Below are 23,955 nucleotides of genomic sequence, written 5' to 3'. Positions count from 1 at the left end.
ACTAGTTTCTCCCAAGACTTTTTCTCCCTCTACCACCTTAAAGGAGTTATTTGCCACAGTTGCCTGTAACTCAAAGGTCATTGCAGAGCTTTAGTGTTTACATCAGAACTCAGGCTCAGTATAGGCGGATGCATCCATGGGATGCTGACGGAGGAGCCGGCCAATAATGATTCGGCATTCAGATGTAAGTACACGGAAGTTCTGAACTGCATTTACTATGTCAAATGCGTATGTCAGCAGCTTTTTTGTTTTGTTTTTGCACACAAAACATTCTCATTGCTTCATAATATTAAGGTTGAACTGCCGTAGTCACGTTGACTATTTTATCAATGTCTTTAAAACCTTTCTGGACTTTCAAAGATGCAATGACGTTACAGAAACCTCTCGGATTTCATCAAAAATATATTTATTTTTGTTCAGAAGATGAAAGAATATCTTACAGGTTTGGGACGACATGAGAATGGGTAATTATTGACAGTAATTAAATTTTTGGGTGAAATAACCCTTTAAGTCATGAATTTTACCATAAAATGAGACATTTTTAACCAAAGTAAGGACAGGCATTTCAATTTAGTAATAAAGTCAGAATCTGTACTTCCCTTTGCTTAAATAACTGCTAATTAAATGTGGAAATGTTAAAACCCACATCAGACTATTTGAGCGCTGGCTATTTTACCAGTTGTATCTTCATTAATACTTTTGAGAATTAAAGGGATATTCCACCCCCAAAAAAATTACCCCTCAAGTTGTTCAAAACCTGTATGATTTTTTTTTTTTTTTTTTTTTAAAGGAAGACATTTGGAAGAATGTCGGTAACCAAACAGAACTTGACCCCCATTGACTATCATAGGCAGTTCAAGTTGGATAGAAAGACCTTTGGCGTACTTTGTAACTTTTCAAATAGTTTACATGCAGACAGCTATAATATTACTACCTTAAAGAAAAAGTTAAATCCAAAAAAGGATAATATAGGCCTATTAAATTACACTGCTCTTTACATAAACTCTTTCCTTCAGTGATTCTGTTTGTTATTTACAGGTGTCATGACTAATGGTCATTCATTACTTTTAGAGTTAACCTACTTTAATTCACTACAACACTGCTTCGGTATTACTTTTACACAGTATAACACTGCTGTTTTTTTTTTTTTTTTTTCTGTGATTAATTTGTAAACATGTATTGAATCCCTGGAATGTTTATCATATGTGCCAACTAAAGTTGATTTATCCTTTCAGGGTTGGCACTAATGTGCTCAACTACCTCAACAGCTAGACAAGCCAGGATCAACATCTCTTGGTGCTAGGATACAACGAAAATTCCTTTCCAGTTTTCATCATTTTCAGCAAGGGTACCACCACAATCAACGTCCAGAAACATAGCCAGGAGATCAGTAAAATAATACATAACACGTATCTGCGTGGTGCAGCTCACACATCATCCGCTGTTTGCATTTAGTAGGTACTCTCCAAAATGGCGCTAGGGTGACGAAGTCTTTTGCACAATTTATTTTCATAGCTTTGTAATATTACGTTTGAACCCCTGATGACACATGGATTAATTTACCGATCTCCTTGCTACGTTTCTGGACGTTGATCGTGAAAGGACCTCTACGAGCTGTCAGATTCCATCAAAAATACCTTAATTTGTGTTCTGGAGATGAACGGAGGTCTTAACAGGTTTAGAATTAAGTAATTAATGACAGAATTTAAATTTTTGGGTGAACTATCCTTTTAAGGCATTTATAACACAATGCATATGGTGTACACTGTATCATTTTTTATTAGGGATATGTTTATTTCTTGAAGTATTATAAAGGTGTGTCCATGGTGTGCACATTTGTGTAGTTTTTGAATTGGTATACTGAATGTGCACATTTTTTATTTAAAGTTGTATACTGTATGTGCAAAAATGTTTAGGTTGCATATTTCTGTACTGTCTGTGCACATCTGTGTTTTAAATGTTTATTATATGTGCACCTGTGTAGGTTTTGAATTGGTAAACCATATGTGCACCTTTTTTTTTGGTATACTGGATGTACACTTTCTTATGAACATTTGTACTGTTTGTGCATATTTGTGTTTTGAATTTAACATGTATTTCATCTATATTGGTTGTATACATTTGTTTTGAATTTAAGGTGTATTTTGAATATCTGTGCTTTTTGTGTACATTTATTTGCCAAGTGTTCTAAATGTTCACTGATGTATTTTGAATTCATGCAAATAATTGTTATTGTTATTCATGCATATTTATATTAAATACTAGGCTCACCAAAATTGACTACATTTGTCATTTAAAACGTAAAACCTCTTTTTAAAACAAATGTATTGTTTTTCTACTTAATCTGTATTTATCTTTAGTTGAGTTACTTATTGGGTTATTTTTAACCCAACATTTTTTAGTGAGCATCATCAGAAGGTTATTTTACCACTGAACTTACAATATATATTGTACCATATCATTTTTTCAGTGTACTTTTTGTGGAAAAAAAATCCCCCCCAAGATCAAGTGAAGAATGAGCAAATGCTAAGGAGGAACCAGGCTCATCCTCCTCCAAGGAACACATTACAATAAATGTACATAAAGCTAAATATTCTACTTGCATAATAATAATCATATGTTCATTGTATCATTTGAATATGATGACATTGCGAATACTTCCACAGCAAGTACTCCAAGAGGCCAAAAGGTCAGGTGCTACGTTAATGACATACTACAGGACAGACTTGGGCAAGCGCAGGTCCAAGCGAGGCTTGGAAAACCTTTACTGTGAAATAATAGGAGTCAGGGGACAATGTCAAAGGCTTGCTAGGTGGAACTAGTGTGGGGCTGGACGGTCTGGTCATGGAAGGTAGGTCAGATCACCGTTGCCAATGTGATAATGAGGAGAAAGTAGCTGTGAGAGGAGCTTTTTGCAGCTCTTAAAAGGTGGAGGGCAACAATCCTTGCTCTAAAACACTAATGAGAACACATAGCGGCTTCTGCATGGCCACTGAAAATAGAGACCTAACCCTACAGCCAATTAAAGAGGAATCTTTGCGAATGTTATCTTACGTTCATCATTAAGTGGCCATGGAGAAGTCGGCACGTAAAGGAGCACCCAGGAGAGAGAGCCCTGATCTATTATCCATTTTCCGAATCTTGGTCGCTCAACAGTTACAAATTAAATCTGAGGTTTCCAAGCAAATCTTAATGGACTGCTGTATCAATGAAAAGGTGATATGGACTGTGTCTATCAGATTCCAGAGGTGCATGACGTGCGAAAGAGACGTTAATGCACCCCAGCAATGTTTGCAAGGGAAATCTGAAAGCACAACAAAAGCCGGGACAAAAGACGACACGAAACCCTCAGCGGAAATTCTGCTCGATTGCCTGGAGCGAGACAGTAAATCTCTTAATCACACTGTGTTTGTGGGAGCTGCTTGCTTGGCTCTGGATATCAGGCCATGCAAAACTGTCAGCTGCCCATAAATCATGAAGGCCGCTTTAACCTTTACAAGTGCTCTCCTCTGCTCCCTCAAATTGGTCACGGGAACAAAGTCCCGGAGAATTGTAATGAATTGAGCATGGCCATGAGAGTTGACATGGTGACAGCGTCTGGAGCTTCTCTGAATGAGCGTGGCTAGGCTAGCGCCACGCGGGTTATTAGCATGATCTCAGACTGTCGGTTTGAAAAAGCTAGAGTGGCATGTAATCTGTCTCTATTTAGTGAAGTGACGCTAATCCCTCTCTTGATCTGAATCAGGTCCTCCAGTGTTAACTCGGATAAGACGAGGCATCTCCATCAACCACAACAATAGAGGAAGTGTCTGTTTACATGAGCTAAAATATGAAATCAGTCTTTTTGATTGCCATTACAGGAAATCAATAATATAGGTGTCACCCACTTCACAAAACAGCTTCTCACATGTAGCATGGCTTCTTGCCAGCAACTTATTGGCAGCTTGTTTCATTATCTGTTTCTTCAACAGTTCGTTTGATCATACTGCATAATTGTATGTGTGAAAGTTATGATTTTTAATCAGGCATAAAGAGCACAGAGGCTGAAAATCACATTAGCAATGTCTTAATTTCACTGTACCTCAAAAATAGTATTATAATAAAGACAAAATAAAAATATATTTAACCTTCATAATTTCTTCACCTTATTAGCTATATATACTGTATCATCAAACAGCACCCACTAAGACATATAGTGCTTGTAATTGAAGAAAGAGTCATTAATATAGAATTCGATAATGCACTGATCCTAGCTTTCTGATGTTCTATATACACCATTTGATGTTTTTACACTCAGGAACAAATAAATGTTACTCCAATTACATCAGTGGCACTTAAGAACTAATATAATGAGAATTACTCTTTATTAATTAGTAAGCTAAAGAAGCAACGAGTAATCCTGTACTGACATTTTGTGGATGAAAACCATGAGAATATGAACTCCGGCAGTACCCCTTTGTCGCTATGCAGTCTGCTTTTATTTTCCACTATAAGGATTTTGAAAATGCAAAGCCGCACAGGCAAACCAGCAAATGCACTTGAGTGCACAGGGATGGGATTTGGGGTGTCTTCCCTAGGACTAAAAGCAAATCTGACAAGCTCCAACAAGCTCCTTTTATTAAACAAAGAAAGCAAGTGCAAGCAATATCTAACACGAAGATCATTTCTCCTCTGAGGAGGAAAGCTGGTGTTCATTTTGACCTTGCAAAGGCCTTCCGCTAAAATCAGGTGGTGTGTTGATAGATCATGTCGACCTACCAATAACTGAGTTTTCATTGCATGAAAGAAAGTAAGTGGGTGAATCATGAGGGACACTGAGTTTTATATGAATTCTCATTCTCGTGTGCAGATTTTTTTCCCACTGACTCCAAAAATAGATGTCAATTTCTATGTATCTACGTATATGTGGAACTGATATTTGAACTTACTGTGTTCAAATGAATCTAACATTATTAGTAATACCACTGACACTAATTCATTCCTTCTATTAACCGCAGTTCATCTGTAAATCAAAAAAAAATTGCATTAAAAGGAATATTTCACGCAGAAATAAACGTTATTTACTCCTGATTCGGTCAGCAGTTTCAAGTTAACAGCTCACTGGAGGGGAAGATTATCAATGAAAACCATCTTCAATTTCAGCCTGTTCCTCGCAGGAAGCTATTATGAGGTTTCAGAAGACAGGGACTGTGTTGTATTGCAAATGGCCACCAAGCAAAATTAACAAGGCAGCTGAAAAAAAATTCCATGTCCTGTTTTAATTACTTGCTGAATTGTTGCCTAGTGTGTAAACCATTATTTGGCTTCTTGTGCCCTCTGCCAAGTGCGGTAAACTATGGTGCTGATTAACGCACAACTGGCTACTGGCAAAAACACACATACTCTGAGCCGGGTGAATGCAGCTAATCTCACTCGCTTGCGATTTGGCCCCAAAAGAAACACAAAACTGCACAATGGCAGCAGATGCCTGTCTGAAAGCAAAATGCAGACATGCTTGCATCTTTGGCACACACAGCTCGATGTTGAGGGCAACCCAGACTAATTTGTGTTGATAAATAAGACAGACTTCTCAGTCTACATTATTTAATCCTGGAGAGCGGATGGCCTTGTTTTCACAATGAATGCTCGTTCCCCGTACACTTAAAGAAAAGCCTCTGCAGATTGAGTCTCACATTCAGAGTAAAAAGACCAGAGAAGGAATGAAGTCCAGCGGTACATGAAAAGGTTTTTGTCTGAAGCAAACTAGACCTCTTCAATGCTTTGCTGTTGCTTTTATAAAAGACTGTTGACTGTAAAGGTGGGCGGCATGACCAAAACCTTATATCACTTTATGAGTAATTGTATATCATGGTAACGGTATACATAATGATACAGCTTGTTTTGCAATATTGAAACCGCTGTAGCTCAAACAGTATGGCACTAGCATTTCCAGGGTCATGGGTTTGATTCCCAGGGATGCCGTGATTTGATCAAAGGTATCCTGGAATTCAATGTCAGTGAGCTGTTAAATCACTTCAGATAAAAGCATCTACCAAGTGAATAAGTGTAAAATAACTTAGAAAAATGATAGATAAAATGATATAATGTTTTATAATATAATATAATATAATATAATATATAATAATTGGTTTGCATTAATTGAGTACAAATTATTCATAAATACAAGTTATAGAATGAATGAATGAAATCAATTACTATAAAATACAACAGAAAATAATAGGTACTTTTAATAATATTTAATAATACTATTTCAATAGGATGGATGGATGGATGGATGGATGGATGGGAAGAGAAGAGAAGAGAAGAGAAGAGAAGAGAAGAGAAGAGAAGAGAACCCATCTGTTACAGTTTGCAGAATGTATTATTTTTGTTTGCTATAGTTTTTCGCTTGGTGTCAGATTCTTCAAACCACATTGAGGATATACCGCAGTATAAATGATAAAGCAGAATCTCATCCAGACCTACAAGACTGCATTCATCATCTCCAGGCGTATAAAAGCATTCAGTTAATGCGGAACACTTGTGCCTGTGTACAATTCTGCTTATGTGCCATTTAAAATGGTAACTGTATTGATTTTAAGAGCTCCCTGCAGGCCCATGTTAATGCTATATATACATATATACATTAGGTGTGGGGCGGTTCGCTGAAAAAAATCAGTTCTCCACGCACAGTTCAGCACACGCTGGGACGCGGTTCAACTTAAATCTGACAAAGCACCTGTAATATGGTTTGCTATAAATAGCACGCAAAACAAACTGGGTTCAGCTAATATATGTTTCTGTTCATGGATGTCCATTCTGGCTTCCCAGACATCACAACAACAGCGATGGACAAACTATTCACTCTTGTTCTAAGCGAATGCCGTATGCTGGAATATGAGTAGTCATTTCACCCTGGTGGTGATAGCGCGTGCTCACAGATGAGACCTGAGTAGTACACGTTAATATGTGTTTAAACTAAACTAATTTAAGCTTTGCCAGTTTAAACATTTAAGAGCCAAAAGTCTTAAATCTTTCTCTGAAGTATTGTTTAAATGGACAAATTCAGACAAAAATTATGTCAAAATGCCCGCATTGGTAAGTATCCTTTAGCAGACATAGCCGGCTGAACGTATGCAGGACTACTGTATAAGGGCGCTGGATCACAACAACAAAGAAAACACTCACTGCTCTTGATTGAAAAGCTCTTGTAACTTTAATGAAGAACATCTTTAATTTATACAGTCCAATATGAAATGTTTTACATTTTACATTGATTACTGGGAAGGTTCGGTATGTGCTGTTTATGAAAAAACTATACCTAAAAAAAAAAATATAAAAAACTGAAAACTGAAAACCAGTTTATTTTTTGTATTTTTACTGTATTGTATTTATTTGTGCTGTTTTGTTGCTGGATATATTTTTTATATATATATATATTTTTTTAAATAGTATATTTATAATAGTTTTTTCATAAACAGCACATACCAAACTGTACAAAAACGTGACTCTAAAACCCTGAAACAAACCGACCATTAAAAAGTTGAACCGTGCCACCCCTAACTAATAGATTTTTTTCAGTAGAGAAGCTCTTTTTTTTTTTTTTTTTTAATCAAGTAGTGGTCAACAAAAGCTACATTATCTAAACATTCTGAAGCTCAAGCTCAAATCTGAAATATAACAACTAAGGATCACTCAACCTGGACCACTGCCACTAAATCTCGTAACTCTATTAGCTCTTTAAACTGTCTGTCAAACCCCATTATTCCTCCCGCCTCTCGTGAATGGAGTGCAGCGCATAGTTTGGAGCATCTCATCGTGTTTGCAGTATGAAGGTAAATAAAATAACTGTTTATTGAAGAAGTACAGTGTTTTCTTTACTGTTGTGTGTGTGTGTGTGTGTGTGTGTGTATTTTAGGAGCAGAGAAGACCATCTGAGCATTTGTCGTCAAGTCACAGTCAAATAACTTGTGTGAAGCACTGAATCTTTTATAATATGATAATATGATTTGGCGCACAAAAAACTGTATAACAGTGAATAACCTCTGACGTGGCAGTAATAATGTGGAAAAACATTCGCTGAACTTGATATTGGTGAAATATTAATAATAAAGGCCTAATGACACATGCAACAATGCAAATAAACGTAGCCTAAGTTATTTGTAGGCCTATACATCTACAGGTGCATCTCAACAAATAAGAATGTCGTGGAAAAGTTAATTTCAGCAATTCAACTCAAATTGTGAAACTTGTGTATTAAATAAATACAGTGCACACAGACTGAAGTAGTTTAAGTCTTTGGTTCTTTTAATTGTGATGATTTTGGCTCACATTTAACAAAAAACACCAATTCACTATCTCAAAAGATTAGAATACTTCATGAGACCAATAAAAAACTGTGAATCGTTGGCCTTCTGGAAAGTATGTTAATTTACTGTACATGTACTCAATACTTGGTAGGGGGTCCTTTTGTTTGAATTACTGCCTCAATTCGGCGTGGCATGGAGGTGATCAGTTTCTGGCACTGCTGAGGTGGTATGAAAGCCCAGGTTTGTGCCTCAAGCATATTTGCCTATACATTTTTTGGTCTTTTGTTTCTCATTTTCCTCCTGACTATACCCCATTGATTCTCTACGAGTTCAGGTCTGGTGAGTTTGCTGGCCAGTCAAGCACACCAACACCATGGTCATTTTACCAACTTTTGGTGCTTTTGGCAATGTAGGCAGGTGCCAAATCCTGCTGGAAAATTAAGTCCGCATCTTCAAAAAGCTGGTCAGCAGAAGGTAGCGTGAAGTGCTCCAATATGTCTTGGTAAATGGATGCAGTGACTTTATGGTTTTCGAAAACCATAAAGGACCAACACCTGCAGATGACATTGCACCCCAAATCATCACAGACTGTGGAAACTTAACACTGGACTTCAAGCAACTTGTTTGTTCAAGCAACAGTCCATTCCTTGTAAAGTTCACTCAGATTCTTGAATTGATTTATTTTGACAATCCTCATAAGGCTGCGGTTCTCTCGGTTGGTTGTGCATCTTTTTCTTCCACATTTTTTCCTTCCACTCAACTTTCTGTTAACATCCTTGGATACAGCACTCTGTGAACAGCCAGCTTCTTTGGCAATGAATGTTTGTGGCTTACCCTCCTTATGAAGGGTGTTGATGATTGTCTTCTGGACAACTGTCAGATCAGCATAAACTCATGTTTATGTAGCCTAGTGAACCAAACTGAGAGACCATTTTGAAGGCTCGGGAAACCTTTGAGTGTAGGTGTTTAAGCTGACTGGCATGTCACCACATTCTAATTTGTTGAGATAGTGAATTGGTGGGTTTTTAAAGTGAAAGTGAAGTGACATTCAGCCAAGTATGGTGAACCATACTCAGAATTTGTGCTCTGCATTTAACCCATCTGAAATGCACACACACAGAGCAGTGAACACACACACACACTGTGAGCACACACCCGGAGCAGTGGGCAGCCATTTATGCTGCGGCGCCCGGGGAGCAGTTGGAGGTTCGATGCCTTGCTCAAGGGCACCTAAGTCGAGGTATTGAAGGTGGAGAGAGAACCGTTCATGCACTCCCCCCACCCACAATTCCGTCCGAAAGGTTGTGGGAGACTAGAACCCACAACCTTTCGATTGGGAGTCCAACCCTCTAACCATTAGGCCACAACTTCCCCAATTTTCCTTTCATTAATTGTGAAGCAAAATCATTACAAAAACAAAAAACAAAGACTTAAACTACTTCAGTCTGTATAGACTGAATTTATTTCATACACAAGTTTCACAATTTGAGTTGAATTACTGAAATAAATGAACTTTTCCACGGCATTCTAATTTATTGAGATGCACCTGTATATGGTAACACTGTACAATAAGATTTCATTAATGTTAGCTAATGTATTAAATAACATGAGCATACAAAGAACAATACATTACAGTATTTATTCATATTTGTTAATGTTAGTTAATGAAAATACTGTCATTCATTTGTAGTTTGTTAATTCACAGTGCATTAACTAATGTTAACAAACATAACTTTTGATTTTAATAATGCATTAGTAAATGCTGAAATTAACATTAATTAATGCTCCAGAAGTAATGTTCATTCTTAGTTAATGTTAAAGCCATAAAGCCAGTCCATAAGTTCTGCCTCTTTGTCGCCAACTAAACTGAACCATTTTGCCTATTATCTGCCTGACTTACATTTTTATTGACCACTGAGAGAGCATTGATTTATGATGTTGGTTCAATATAAAAACTTATGAAAAAAAAATGTAATAATACCTTAGACCTTAGACACACAAACACACACACACGTCACAGAAGGGGTGGCAGCATCTGACCAGCACTGCAGTTTATGCACTGCTCATATATTGGGTTGAGAACTCATTAGCATGCCTGATGCAGATGCGAGAGAAAAGATGCACAAGCTGCTTATATATCTAGGCTTTGGCCTAGATTTCCATAGTGGCGAGGGCAGCCTTAATTGATACTGATGGCCCTCTTAGCTTTGAGGGTAAAAGAGAGTAAAATTTTACCTGGGAGGTTTGACAAGGGCACGGTGATGGAGACCACTTCCCACTCAAAGTATGGGAATATTGTTAAATATGAAAAGACATGCGTGTAATTAACCACCACTGTTGGATGAGTCTCTGCTAATTCTTCTGAGGATTTGTTATACCAACACTTAACTAGAAATAATAATTACACTGTGACTCTTGATTATCTATGCATTTTTTAAAACACTCAAATACTCCTCTGTGTTTGATAAGTCTGTCTTCCAATGGATAATCCCTGGAGTAAAAGCAAGGATTTAAGGCGTGCAAAAACCAATTGTTCTCTTTAATATTGTCCTTACCAGTGTCAAATCCAATTTGCTCAATCAACTTTCAGGATGATTTATTTTTCTGTTCTTAACGTCTCCCCAACCCACATATCTCTCTTCGTTTGAAGCACTGGAATATTTCATCTTAATTCTAAACATACTTGCTTGACTCATGCTGGCGGTTCTATCGGTACAGAGTGAAGCCCTGTTTCCTGTCGACTCCACACTGGGTAACCTGAGACTGCATTAAGTGAAAAGCCAAGCATGAGCTGCCACTGTCACTGTCCTTGCTGCCTCCTCAATTAGAAGAAGAAACGGGCCAAATATATTTCTGTATGAAGTCATGCAGTTTTGGCCTCGGGTTTAACACCGTACCGCCATATGACAGAAGGTGACTTCTCAGAAGGACTGAGACATTGCTGAGTGGCCCTAATTAGTCTACATATGTCACCTAGAACAGTTTCTATGGCAAACTGCTCTCCCATGTTCCAACACATGTCCATGTTTTCATCAAATTAGTAGGGGAATATGCTACACATGCATACAGATCGTACACAGCTAGAATTACAAATGGAAACATTTTTTTTTCTTCTACTACAGGTCTGTAGAGGTAGGCATGATCATTTTCTGGCAAAATACATAAATCCGTAAAGCTTGGATATGATTTACTGGTGATTTGTATTTTATTTTGCATAATAATACTGGTTTAAAATTAAAGATGTGGCATGGTGATAATGCTATGATGATTTAGTGGATTACTTTGGTAGGTAACATGTTTTTCATTTATATTTAGGAATTTTCTGTATCTCTTTATTATTACTACATTTCCACCCATTTTGTTTAGCTACTTTTTCAGTAATAATTAAAATGCTAAAAGAAACCATTTGATTTGAATGAAGCTGATATCAGGGTATGAACAATGTGCTATCCTTATCTTTCTGTAACATATGTTTGGATGTTTTTTTGCAGATCAATCCTTTATTTACAGTTAAAATAAACAGTTTTTTTTTTCTAAACAGCTGTAAACATGCAAACCCTCTGAACTTGATCTAATGAGATCTACATCCAAATATATCTCATTAGCTATAAATTCTCAAGGCATTTTACAAGGCAAATGTGCTGTAATACCGACCATCTGAAACAAACCACTGTAAAAGCGCTTCATTAAAGTCGGCATGAAATTGAAAATCCACCCTATTCACATCTATTCTCTAAATACCTGTTAAAGATCTAAATCTTTTTTTTTTCTTTTTTGACCTTGTCATTGTAATAAAATAAAAATTTAATAATTTATGCCAGACTTCTCCAGTTCTTAGTCTGCTAAGACTACACCTCTTTTCATCTGGCACCAATGCGTGGAACCAAGTATGTTCCTGTTACACCTGAATGTATGTCACAATATGAAAGAAATTACTTACGAATTACTTACGAATTACCACAGCTTCAAAGGAAGAGTTCATCTACTTTTCTGTTACTCACCCTCATGTCATTCCAAATCTGTAAGACTTTCTCTTATCTCTCTTGTTTTTTTTTTTTTTTTAAATAACATCCTGTCAACTCTTGTTGATATATTAAAAGTTAATGAGAACGGTGTTTGTCAAGCAGCTAAATGATTAAGAAAGCATAGAAGTGTTCCACCTGTCTTGCATGCTATATTCATAGACTTCTGAAGTTATGTAATTGCTTTGTGTGCAATTTACACAATTTATCTCCCTGAAAACTTTGCCATCTGCCCTAAACTTCAACTCAGTGGTTCACCGAATACTGGAGAGGAAGATTATCAGTGAATATAGTCTTCATTTTAGTCGGTTCCTCACACAAAGCTCTCATATGACTTCAGAAGACTTGAAATATAGTGGACAATTCACATGAACCACATTTAAGCTGCTTTTTGCACCCTTTTTAAAGCTTGAAACACCATTCATTGTAATAGCGTAGAAAAGAGCAACCAGACTATTATTCAAAAATGTCTCCTTTTGTGTTCCACAAAAGAAAGAAAATTGCACTCATTTTTTCCAAACCCATGTGATGGCAGAATTTCCATGTTTGGCTGAGCTATTCCTTTTAACATGACCACCTAACTTTCCTAAAATTTTCAGATAATACAAAATTTTTCCAGTCAAACTGCAGTTTAAGTGCAGAAGGAAAATATAAGAGAAACACTCAACCAAACGATTAGAAAACAGGCAGACCAGATCAGATAATGTTTAATCATTTCCAACTCCTGAACCCTTGAGTTCCTTAAAAAGCAAACATTTTACCTTGACAGCTAAGCGCTTTATCCAGTTAGGCGTTGTGATAATAACATCTTTGTGTTATGCAAGGCTTTGAAGCACATCATCTTGCTTACCTTCAGTGCAGTATTTCCCTTTGTAGCCAGTATTGGAGCAATCGCACAGCACCTCGCTGTCATGAATGGAGCAGCGTCCTCCATTGCTGCAGGGGTTTTGTTTGGTACACAGGTATTCCAGATCGTTCTTCACGCCCTGACTGTCCAGGAGAGCAGGAGGAGTCTCTCCTAACTTTAAGTTGGCGATCAGGCCTTGGAAAGGTGGCTCATATTTGACCGTGCTGGACGTGAGGGCAGAGAGACGCACGTCCGGTGGGATCCCACCCATGTACAAGTCGCTGGCCACCATCATTTCCCTTCGCTTGGACTTCACCTCCGCCACTTTGCTCTCCCCATCCATCGCTAGCATGGTCTCACGGTAATTCCTTGTAAGCAGCACGCGATGCCAGCGTTCGTCGTTGACGTTCGTTTCCATGTGTAATGAGGCCGGCTCGCCACAGTGGATAGCGAAGCGCAACTGCAGACGGCCTTCGTTGATCAGGAGCTCCAGAAAGTCGCAGTTGCCGCCATCGTCCAGGTAGAGCACTACAGCTTTGCTGATGTTCGTCTTCATGGTGAAGCTTAGCTCTCCGGTGGCTCCTGCCTCCCAGGGTCCATAGCGAACCCACTGACCCGGCAGACCGTCAAACTCCAGAGCTGAACTGACAGCTACACCCACCATGAGCCCCAGCCAAACAGAGGCCCACGAGAACTTCGCACCACACCTCCACTTCCGTGTCATCATCTTCCAAGCGTGCTCCTAATCCTCCTTTTCTAATGTTCCGTTTCTCTTAATCCACTGCAGAGGAGATATTTATTCCCAGTCTAGCGTATTAATTTATCTGGCCTTTTCCAAAATAGCACTGCAGAAATAGTACGGTCCCAGTTTTCTAAAAATCCCTTAATATTTAAGCATTTCTTTTCACTTGATTCTCCATCTTGATGCTCTTCTGAGTAACTCCATTGAGGAACACTTCTGAAAGACCATATATATATATATATATATATATATATATATATATATATATATAAAAACTCACACGGTACTTAGTGCTTTGAAATCTAAAAGTGCCCTAAAAATCTAGTTGACTCGACATGTTAAAAGACCGATTTATGCATTTCACCCTCTGGTGAAAGTAGGATTACTGCTGCGGTTGTATTTTTCGTTTTGTAGGTGGTAGGTCAAATACATAATTTCTTTCCCCAGCAAACCTCAGTTCCCCTTAGAGAAGTGCATCTGCATTCCACCAGCAAGACATCACCACCAGAAATCCTCTGACCAGGCCTCTGAAAAAAAGGGAAAAAAAGAAGACATCGTTATTTTATGACCAAAACTGGTTATAAACTAGCATGCGCCCCTAAATTCTGTCTGTTACTCACATCACAGTACAATAACTTCTAACCTTTTATTGTGAATTTCTTTTAGGAGGCCAGTTTGATCACAAAATCAAAACCTGGCAGTATAACTCTCAGAGCCGAGAATCTTTGACCATAAAGAAAATCAATCTTTAATGCACTTTGCAGAGTAACGGACTGGGGTAGTTGACAGATCCCCACATTGGCTTTGCAAATTCGCTGACCAGTTCACAGATGAATATTCACAAACCAGCTCACAGCTAGTGTTTTAAACAGCTCTGAGTCCCCTGTAGCCCTCTCAGTCAATCAACACCTCTCACTTTCACCCATATAGTGGCTGAGCATAGTAGTGCACTAGTGATAGCATCTGACAACAGAGGATGACAGATAATAAGACGGGTATCAGGTGAGAAGTGTAAATGATGCATGTTTATTAATGAGGAGTATGCAGCGGCATGATCACACCATACTCCTCTTATTTGGGTGCACTGTATGTGTACTGAATTCATTCATTCAAGGGAATATGCAAATCTGTGATAACTGTTCAATGGTTAAAGCAAACTAACAGTAACATCTGATCTTGCAGGTCAGTTTTGAGTGCTAGGCTGTGGAGGTTACAACAGACTACTGCAATATACAGCACACTGTAGAAATTACATTATCATATAATCAGTCATATACAGAGAGTCTACAGATACTGTAATGTACCATAATTTGCATCATTAGATGAATTACTACAAGTGGTTTCTGTTTCTGTAGAATAGATGGGTGAAACTGAGGCAAGTTTTTCACAAATTTTTGATTTTTGTGAATATAGTATACATTTATAAATAATTGCACAACTCAATCAATCACCCAATCAATGTTAATCATAATTGTTAAATAAATAAATAAATACATACATAAATAAAAATCAAGCCTAATTTATATACAAATGACTTAATGTATGACTTAAAATATCCATGGCCCAGCATTTTAAGTGAATGAAATAATAATAATAATAATAATAATAATAATAATAATAATAATAATAATAATAATAATACTATCTTTAAAATAAATAAAATGTTAGCTCTAAAAGTTTAGTTATTATTATTATTATTATTATTATTATTATTATTATTATTATTACTACTACTACTACTACTATTATTATTATTATTTACTTCTACTGCTACGGTTATCTTTATATAAATTAATAAAAATAAATAAATAAATAAATGACCTAGTTCAGGGTTCCTCAATTAGTTTTTGCTGAGGGGGGGCGAATTCTGCCAACCATTATTATTATTATTATTATTATTATTATTATTATTATTATTATTATTATTACAATTATTATATTGTTGCTTTTGTTAAAATAATCAAAAGATGGTCAGGAGATAAATATTTTCTCCCAGTAGTCTGTTTTATTCAAACAATTATGAACATTTTTGCTTTTAGACATAGCGTTCTCAAATAGATACTGTTCAATTTTAGATTTTTTTTTTTTTTCAACATACAAAATGATAATCTCAGGCAATGATAATGCACTTTATTCAATGATAAAAGTGTCTAATGTGAGATTTAATATTATTTTGCATGATCTTTATAGCCATAGTGAAAGCAACAATAGATATTTCACCTCAGATCTTGAAAATAAATTAGGCTAAAGCAAATTTAAAGCCGTAAAGTCACTGGGAACCAACATCCAACAAAGATGGTATCACTCACTCACTCACTCACATATTCAAAACTGTTCAGTCCATTCACATTTGAATCATCTATTTTCAGTGTACACTTTTATTTACTTATCACTTGCCATGTTTTTGCCGTCACATCTACACTGGACATGACAAAGCACTGCAAATATTTAGAACTTTCTGTCAGCATTTTGTTTCACCACACTGCGCCACATCCAGTTTAGACAGCATCACTGATTATAATAAGTTATATTGTATTTTCTTGCGTTGCGTCGCGCCGCTCACATCTGGTGTAGACCCAATTTAAGTTAATGTTGCTTTCTGATGGTGCGTTAGAATTTTCATGCCACATTACTTGAAATTATTGTGGGCCAAACCTAATTTATAAACATAACAGTGACTTTGTTAAAATACCCACATAGCAGCACTATTTCAGTGAATTTATCACCCCGTTAAGCTACAATGCAGGTGGTTAGAGAATAAGACAGATGAATAAGGGAACAAGAGAAGTGAAAAAGACATAAGAAAAGTTTTTGAGATTAATTCCCATTAATAAATGTGGCACAACTTTGTAAATTTGGCCCTGAAAAGCAAATCACTGTGCAGCAAGGTGCCATACAGAATGTACAGAACACTCTCCCACCTTCAGTACTATGACTGAGGTGCTCTTTAGCAAGGCACCAAACAGGGAAAAATGGCTGCCCACTTCTCTGTATGTGTGTGTGTATGCACTTTAGATGAGATAAATGCAGAGCACTAATTCCAAATATGGGTCACCACATACTTGGCCACGTCACAATACTTTCTAAATAATTATAAATAATTACTGTGATCATGCACAAGTAAACTTTTCTAAAGACCTTGAAAGTGATAACAGCCTTCCTGCTTTCCGAACCCTGGCCTTAAATAATGCTCTGCACTTCTTGGAGAAAAAGGAAAAATGGAATGGTCTATTGGGTAATTTTGAAAGGCTAACATCAGCACAGAATTTGTGGAAAATCTTCAAAATGCTCTTGTGAAAGATTACGTTCTGTTTGTCAAAGGATTAGTGACTACAATTTCTTAAAAGCAGTTCCATACAGCAGGCATCACTTTGCAATAAAGCCAACATGCACACATGGGTATGGGAAGGAAGAGAAGAAATATAAAGCATAATTTGGAATGAAAAGTAGTTCAAATTAGATCAAACTGTCTTCTGTAATAATCAGTCCTTTGCTATTCCAAATATATCAGCCATGTAATTCTTCTTTAACGCAGCAGACACTTCTCCCTGAAGAAGGATCATTTTGTACAGCTACATTGCATGCATTGTTCTGGAAGTGACAGTAACTTTATTGTCTATAAGTAACAAAATGACAAAGGAACTGTCTTTCAAAGCGACTGCAACTTGCACTTTATCAGCACATGCCAGCGTGCCTCGGGTGTGTGGCTTTCTCATTTGTAACCAAACTGGTCTTGCTAAACATATGCAGGTTGGGAAATCAGCTGGAAATCCAAATAGAAAGCATTCCTTTCTTTCTCCCGGTACGGTCATTGTAATTAAGGTCATTATCTGCCCTTGAGAGTGATGCATGACTACAACACAGCACATAACAATGAAGTTATAAAGTGTTAAAGTGTTTGGCATGTTCCTGTCCTCTTATGATAGTGAGAAAACCCACTCCAAATTGTTATCTACCCCCTAATGATGATTTAGTTCAAATTTAAGCACTCAACACTTGCTGATCAAAGTCTGGTTACCAGGTCAGTGTGCTATCTGAGCTAGAACCAAATAGAATTAGCCATGCTTTTTGCTCTTACATTGGAGAGTAATGGACAGCATAAGGATGCACTGAGGGCACTTTAGGGAACGAGTCTGTGGCGTGAATGTACAATTAGCACATACGCAACCAAACGCCCACTGAATACATGAGCATCTTTTGTCAAGCTTATATTTAAAGATCAGACTCGAATTAGCGCATTCATATTCAATTAAGCATTGCAGTTCTGCTTCACATTATTTCCTCTTGATGTTTCTTTTAATTAGCCAAATCAAATTGACATGATTAAAAACAGAGTCCTCCTCCGCCACCTACCCACACAAAATGGCAGTTCCGGAAAAAATCTGCCCCCTTTTGTAGCTGCAGAACAGCATCCGGGGCTGTGCTAAGGAGGAATGGCAGATGGTTAGCAAAGGGAAGGTTCAGATTGTGCATTCACTACTTCAGAGAGCTTGGTCCATATGAAGAGAGATAATAGAGATGAGGTACACGACTAGCCGCGAGGGAGAAGGCAGCCCACTGCAATGGCAGAGAAGCAGTCTGTCCTTTCAGCACCGTGGACAGCAGCCAGCAAATATCAGAACCACGGACAGCGCCACTGACCTGCCATCAGTGAGCGCTCCAGGCTTGGATGTGAGATCAGTAGAGCGGCATAGGATGCAGCTGAAATCCCATTTAAGCAGAACTGTGTGAGGCTCAGAGGGAGAGAGCTATAAGCTTAAAGTCCCAGATGATTGGGCTAACTCCACCTGTCTGATGGACGAAGGGTTCAAAGCAAGAGCTAGCAAACTGTTTGACATATTTTCTGTAATCTAACACCCACTGGACCATTGCTTCAACCCATCTTTGTGGAAAACCTGCCCTTTTTACTATGAAGTCTCGTTGGAGGTGGGAATGCATTCGACCCAGGGCTGCTAACCACAGGCTGCTAAAACTCCTCTTGACATTTCCAAACTCTTAACTAATTTCTAACTTTCCATTTCATGATCTGTTAAACATCATATCAGGTTGTTTCTTCAACGTTAAGCAATTTTGTCCTAGGGGATGATATATTTATATTTTTGTTGTATAAAGGTCTGTATTAAAACTGTATTAAAAACTATTTATCACACAGTTCTACTTTTTAAATAATGACTTTTGTTTTAATAGAGTAAATCATAAAATGTAAATAAAAGACCCATACTTTTGATCTTAAAATAAGAAAATCTATCCATGTTTATAAACAGTACATTTACCTCCGTTGTGTTGTGTTAATTTCTACATTGGAGTCTTGAGTCATGGCTGGGTCATAGCTACTGCATATTTATTTTCAGTACTTTCAAGTAATAACTATAGCTTTTCCTCCTAATTATGCAGAAAATTGAAGTCTTATTAAAACTTTGCTGTGAGGAGGTGTTGAGGAAAACCTCCAAAATGTACACTTCAGGAGTTATCGTCAACTTGCTAAGCAGGGAAAAGTGTTTACCATTTGCACAGCAGTAATTGTGTCTAAAAAGGCTAAACAGGAGCATACAAAAAGATTCACTTCATTGTATACATTTACATACTTAAGATACTCTTGACAGCTTGATGTGAACAAGCAGGAACTCGAATATTGACAAGGGACAATTCTAGAAGAAAATTATCTTCATAAGCATTTATATCAAAACTCAGCCAATTGTTGCTAGATGAAAGAAGCTCTCTGTGAATACCATCCATCGGAGTGCAGCAGGAGTTGTGATGCTCCATTAAATACGTGTGTACAATATGTGTAAATGTGAGATGGAGAGAGGAGGAGAGGGAAGAAAGGAGGGGGTGAAAAGAGGGGGTGGATGGAGACAAGCAAAGTCGCTAGAGGGGGAAATAACGGTTGTAAATGAAATGCTCAGACACACAATTCCATTATTAAAGCCTCTAACATGTGATCCAAAGGAGCCTGTCCTCCAACAAAAAACGACCATATAGGTTGTTTGTGCAAGCACCTTATTACGACCTATATTTAAGTTTTAATGTTAAGCTGCCTCTAGCGGGCGTAAAAATAATGACAGTATCGTGTTGCGTCTGTCATAATGAAATGACATAAAACCCCATTACCGATCAAATCGCACGTTTATTTAAATGCAATGTGTGGACTTTTTATACCGATCTCACAGTAATCCGTACATATTTTATAAGGTGGCTTATTCGTTCGAATGACCACACCTAACCCCAACCCTAAACCTAACCCTCACAGAAATCATGCTAAATTATGATTTATTGAGCATATACATTTTACGTGCATATGCGTTCTCTGGGATCGAACCCATGATAGCATGATTACATTTCAAGGTATAACGCAATAATCTACCAACTGAGCTACACGAAACGCAAATCAGAGTGCAAATAAATGTTATAAAACATTAATATGAAAACAAACTTTTGCTTATAGGGGTGCAATTGTAGTATACGCTCTTATGGGTCGTATTGGACCAACGACCTATGAGAGCGTATTGGTTGGAGGACAGGTTGATCCAAAGACAACTTTAATTGTGCAGGTAGGTACCAAAAATTATTGAACCTTCTACTGTACACAAGTTCAGAACATCTGTGAATCCTCACGGAGAATCATGTAGCACGTGAAGGAGAGGGAGGAGGGAAACCTGGGAGGTGCAGCTATTTTGATTGACACAGGAATAGACGGCTGTATAGGAGTCCGCCCAATGACAAATTGTCAAGCACATAATCGCAGGGTAAAACATACAAGATCTAATTACCACACATTGTCTGAGTTTCCCCTTCATTCGATCTTGCAAGTGCCAGAAATAATTGCCATGTCTGAAAAGCAAAGAGTAGGCAAAGCAAATCGAAAGAACTGTGGCTAATAGAATACGGGGCCAAGGCGACTTGTTTTAAAAAACCCTCAGGTGAGAAACCATTAAGCTTTGAGGTGGGTACTGCAAGTATGCATTCGTTGTGTTTTTCATGACATATTGCAGAGTATGCAAAATGCCTCTTGGAATATCTGCTGTGTCATTGCGTAGTCATCTGATTTGCCATTCTGTCTGTTTTTCCAGCATGCTTCCACGGTTTGGAGGGTTTAACGGCTGTAGAAAGCGGGGCAGTTAACACCAAGGAGTTCAAACCAGCAGATTGACAGTGGTGGAAGCGTGGTCAAGACATTGTGTGGGGGATGGAGCTTGGAAATAAGGATGTGAATGGTGACGAGGGGAAGGTAAGACCCTGTCTTGGCTCAGTGGATGGAGAGGCCCTGGAGACCCTGGTGTGATGTAGAGCCGTGGGGAGCAAGGAGTGAGCGATGAGGTCAGGGCACAGCAGATACAGCACGTAGGCCTGCATTCCTACAGGACGGTCTCATTTGTTTCCTATCACTTCCACAGTCCAAAGGGAAGCCTGAGCAAGCAGGAACCGGGGGAGGACATAAATAAATCTATGCAAATGTCACATCTTGAGGATGATATGACACACAGTGCTGGGCTTCAGTCTGTTCCAGACACATGGGGTCGTAGATCCTGCGGGAAAACCACAGGACTTGTACTTTTAACAATTACTTTCAATATTACACTGAATGTTGTAAAGTTGCAAATACATGTCCTTTCTGCCCCCTGTGCCCAGAATCCACATACAGATAAAGATCACCCATGGCAGGTGTATGACTATTTAATAAGCCAGAAAGAGAACAAAAGAAAAAAAGAAAAAAATCCCATAAATGTTCTCCTTACAGTGCCATGAGCTCTGAGGTCATTAGGGCTTTTCTAAAAAGCTACAAGACAGACAGTGTTACTGTTTTCAACTACAAAAATGACAATTTTGAGCATCAGTAATTGTGAACAACTGCATTACTCTTAAGCCACCAATTTCTGTTTATTTGTTTTCACCTTTAATAAAAAAAAAAATCATAATTGGTCATTAGTACATTTTTCTTTCTTTTTTTTCTTTAAAAAAATAGTCTAAAAAAAGTTACATTCTTTTTCAGTATGTTCAAAATAATACAAATAATAAAACAGACTTCCTCCACATTTTTTTTTTACATTTTGGAAAATGTATATTATTAATAAGAATAATAATGAAACTACCGCCAGGTGGCACAAAGAAATGGACTGTGAACTGAATGTAATTGTAAAATGTTGGTGTTTGGTGTTCATCTTCAGTTCTCTTCACAGCAGTTCAGTCAGTGTCCTGTTTGAGTAAATGAATTACTCCGGGATATTGGTTTGTTTTAACTCAGAGGGAGTGTCAGACACATTAAACAAGTGAACAGCTTAAGTCATTTGTGGATTAATGCTTATTGGAGACGCGAACAGTTTAAAACGATTCAGTTCGATTTGGTGAACTGTTTCAAAAAGATCCAGTTACATCGAATGATTCGTTCGCGAACTAGATATCACAAACTGCTTTGTTTTTAACTGTCTTACAACAGACACGGAAGAGAAGACAATGCTGAATAAAGTTTTTTCTATTTTTGGACCAAAATGTATTTTCGATGCTTCAAAATATTCTAACTGACCCTCTGATGTGACATGGACTACTTTGATGATGATTTTCTTACCTTTCTGGACATGGAGAGTATATGGTACACACAGCTTCAATGGAGGGACTGAGAGCTCTCAGACTAAATCTAAAATATCTTAAACCGTATTCCAAAAATAAACGGAGGTCTTACTGGTTTGAAACAACATGAGGGTAAGTTGTTAATGACATAATTTTGCAAATTGGGCGAACTAACCCTAGTAACCGTTTTTTGTTTACAAAAAGTTAGTCAAATGAATTGTGATTGTCCTTTAGGTTAATCATTTGAAATAGTAAAAACAATATATTTTTTTTTTTGACTACTTTCTTTAATAACTACTGTAACGATATAACTCCATAATCATCGGGAAGAAGGAGGCAAGAACCGGCACACAATCAATAACACTTTAATAATTCAAAAATAAATACAAAACGGCGCACCAGCCCCTCACGGACGACTGGTGCGCATAAATAAAAAGCAAACACATACAATAATGTCCCAGGCCTGGTCCTCTCTCGTCCTTCACTATAGTCGCTCCAGTTTTATATCGTTCCATCTCCTACGTGGGACTCGATACTGGCGGTGGGGCGCAGGTGTAGCTCATCTCCAATCACTCGCCACAACTACACTGTAAACCCTGATAAGTTCACAGAACTCAAAAAATATTTTGTAACAGATTACACAAAAACATTTAAGTGATGTTTTTAAATGTTTTAAGTTTACATAAACTTAAAAAATTTAATTCCAGTTGCCTTAAATTATCTCAGAGTTATCTTAAATAATTATATTTCTGAACTTATAATTAGGGAGTAATTCACTCATAATTTTTTCTATTTTTCAACTCCTATAATGTGGGAAATACACTCAAAATTAGGCTTTTGCTGTCCATCCTCAGTCTAACCACAGGCTCTACTCTTCACCACAACGGTAACACTACAAATCCAACATAACATAAACCTTTGTAAAATCTAATATAACACAACATTTATGTATTAACTTATGTCCCTCTATGTTAATCTTGCCAAGCTTTGAAACACGAGTGAATAAAAAAAAAAAAATATTTTACCTAATGAATAATAGTGAAGCTTCAAGTGGGCAACATCACAAATATGGAAACGTTTGGATTTGTCCCAAATGAGAGAGTCCAACCTTATCTTGTGTTTTGCTTTAAATTATTATACATTTTTAATTAATTTTTTTATATATAGCTAAGCCTATATTATTATATACTGCAATTATATTTATCCAATATAATTATATATTTTTAATTATTATTCTGTTCTGATAAATGTGTTAAATTTAAAGGATTTGTTGTAAAGTGGAGGGGGCTAAAAACATCCAGTAACATTACATTACATTAGCCTATAACATTATTAGGCCTGTCGTTATTATTTCTGGATGTAATAAAATGCAACTTATACATGACTTACATTTTTTTTTCCTCACACAAACTTGATTTATTTTTTGTGTGTTTTAAAAAAAAAAACATGCAGCAAATGAAAATAGGCGATTAATCGGTTAAAATTAGTTAC

At 37.3% G+C, this 23,955-nt stretch overlaps 1 protein-coding gene across 1 annotated transcript in view; it reads right to left on the bottom strand.

The window, feature by feature from the left end:
- Positions 1 to 23,955, bottom strand: part of LOC113064079 (neurexin-2-like) — a 333,624-nt gene that overhangs the window by 256,225 nt on the left and 53,444 nt on the right. The window contains exons 2-3 of the mRNA XM_026234620.1: positions 14,352 to 14,426; positions 13,161 to 14,115 (exon numbers count right to left, since the gene is read on the bottom strand). Coding sequence (XP_026090405.1) covers positions 13,161 to 13,884 — 724 coding nt within the window. The 5' untranslated portion in view covers positions 13,885 to 14,115; positions 14,352 to 14,426. The remainder of the gene's footprint in view (positions 1 to 13,160; positions 14,116 to 14,351; positions 14,427 to 23,955) is intronic.

This window comes from Carassius auratus, chromosome 46 (genome assembly GCF_003368295.1).
Source record: "Carassius auratus strain Wakin chromosome 46, ASM336829v1, whole genome shotgun sequence".
NCBI lineage: Eukaryota > Metazoa > Chordata > Actinopteri > Cypriniformes > Cyprinidae > Carassius > Carassius auratus.
This window is presented reverse-complemented; position numbering and strand designations above follow the sequence as displayed.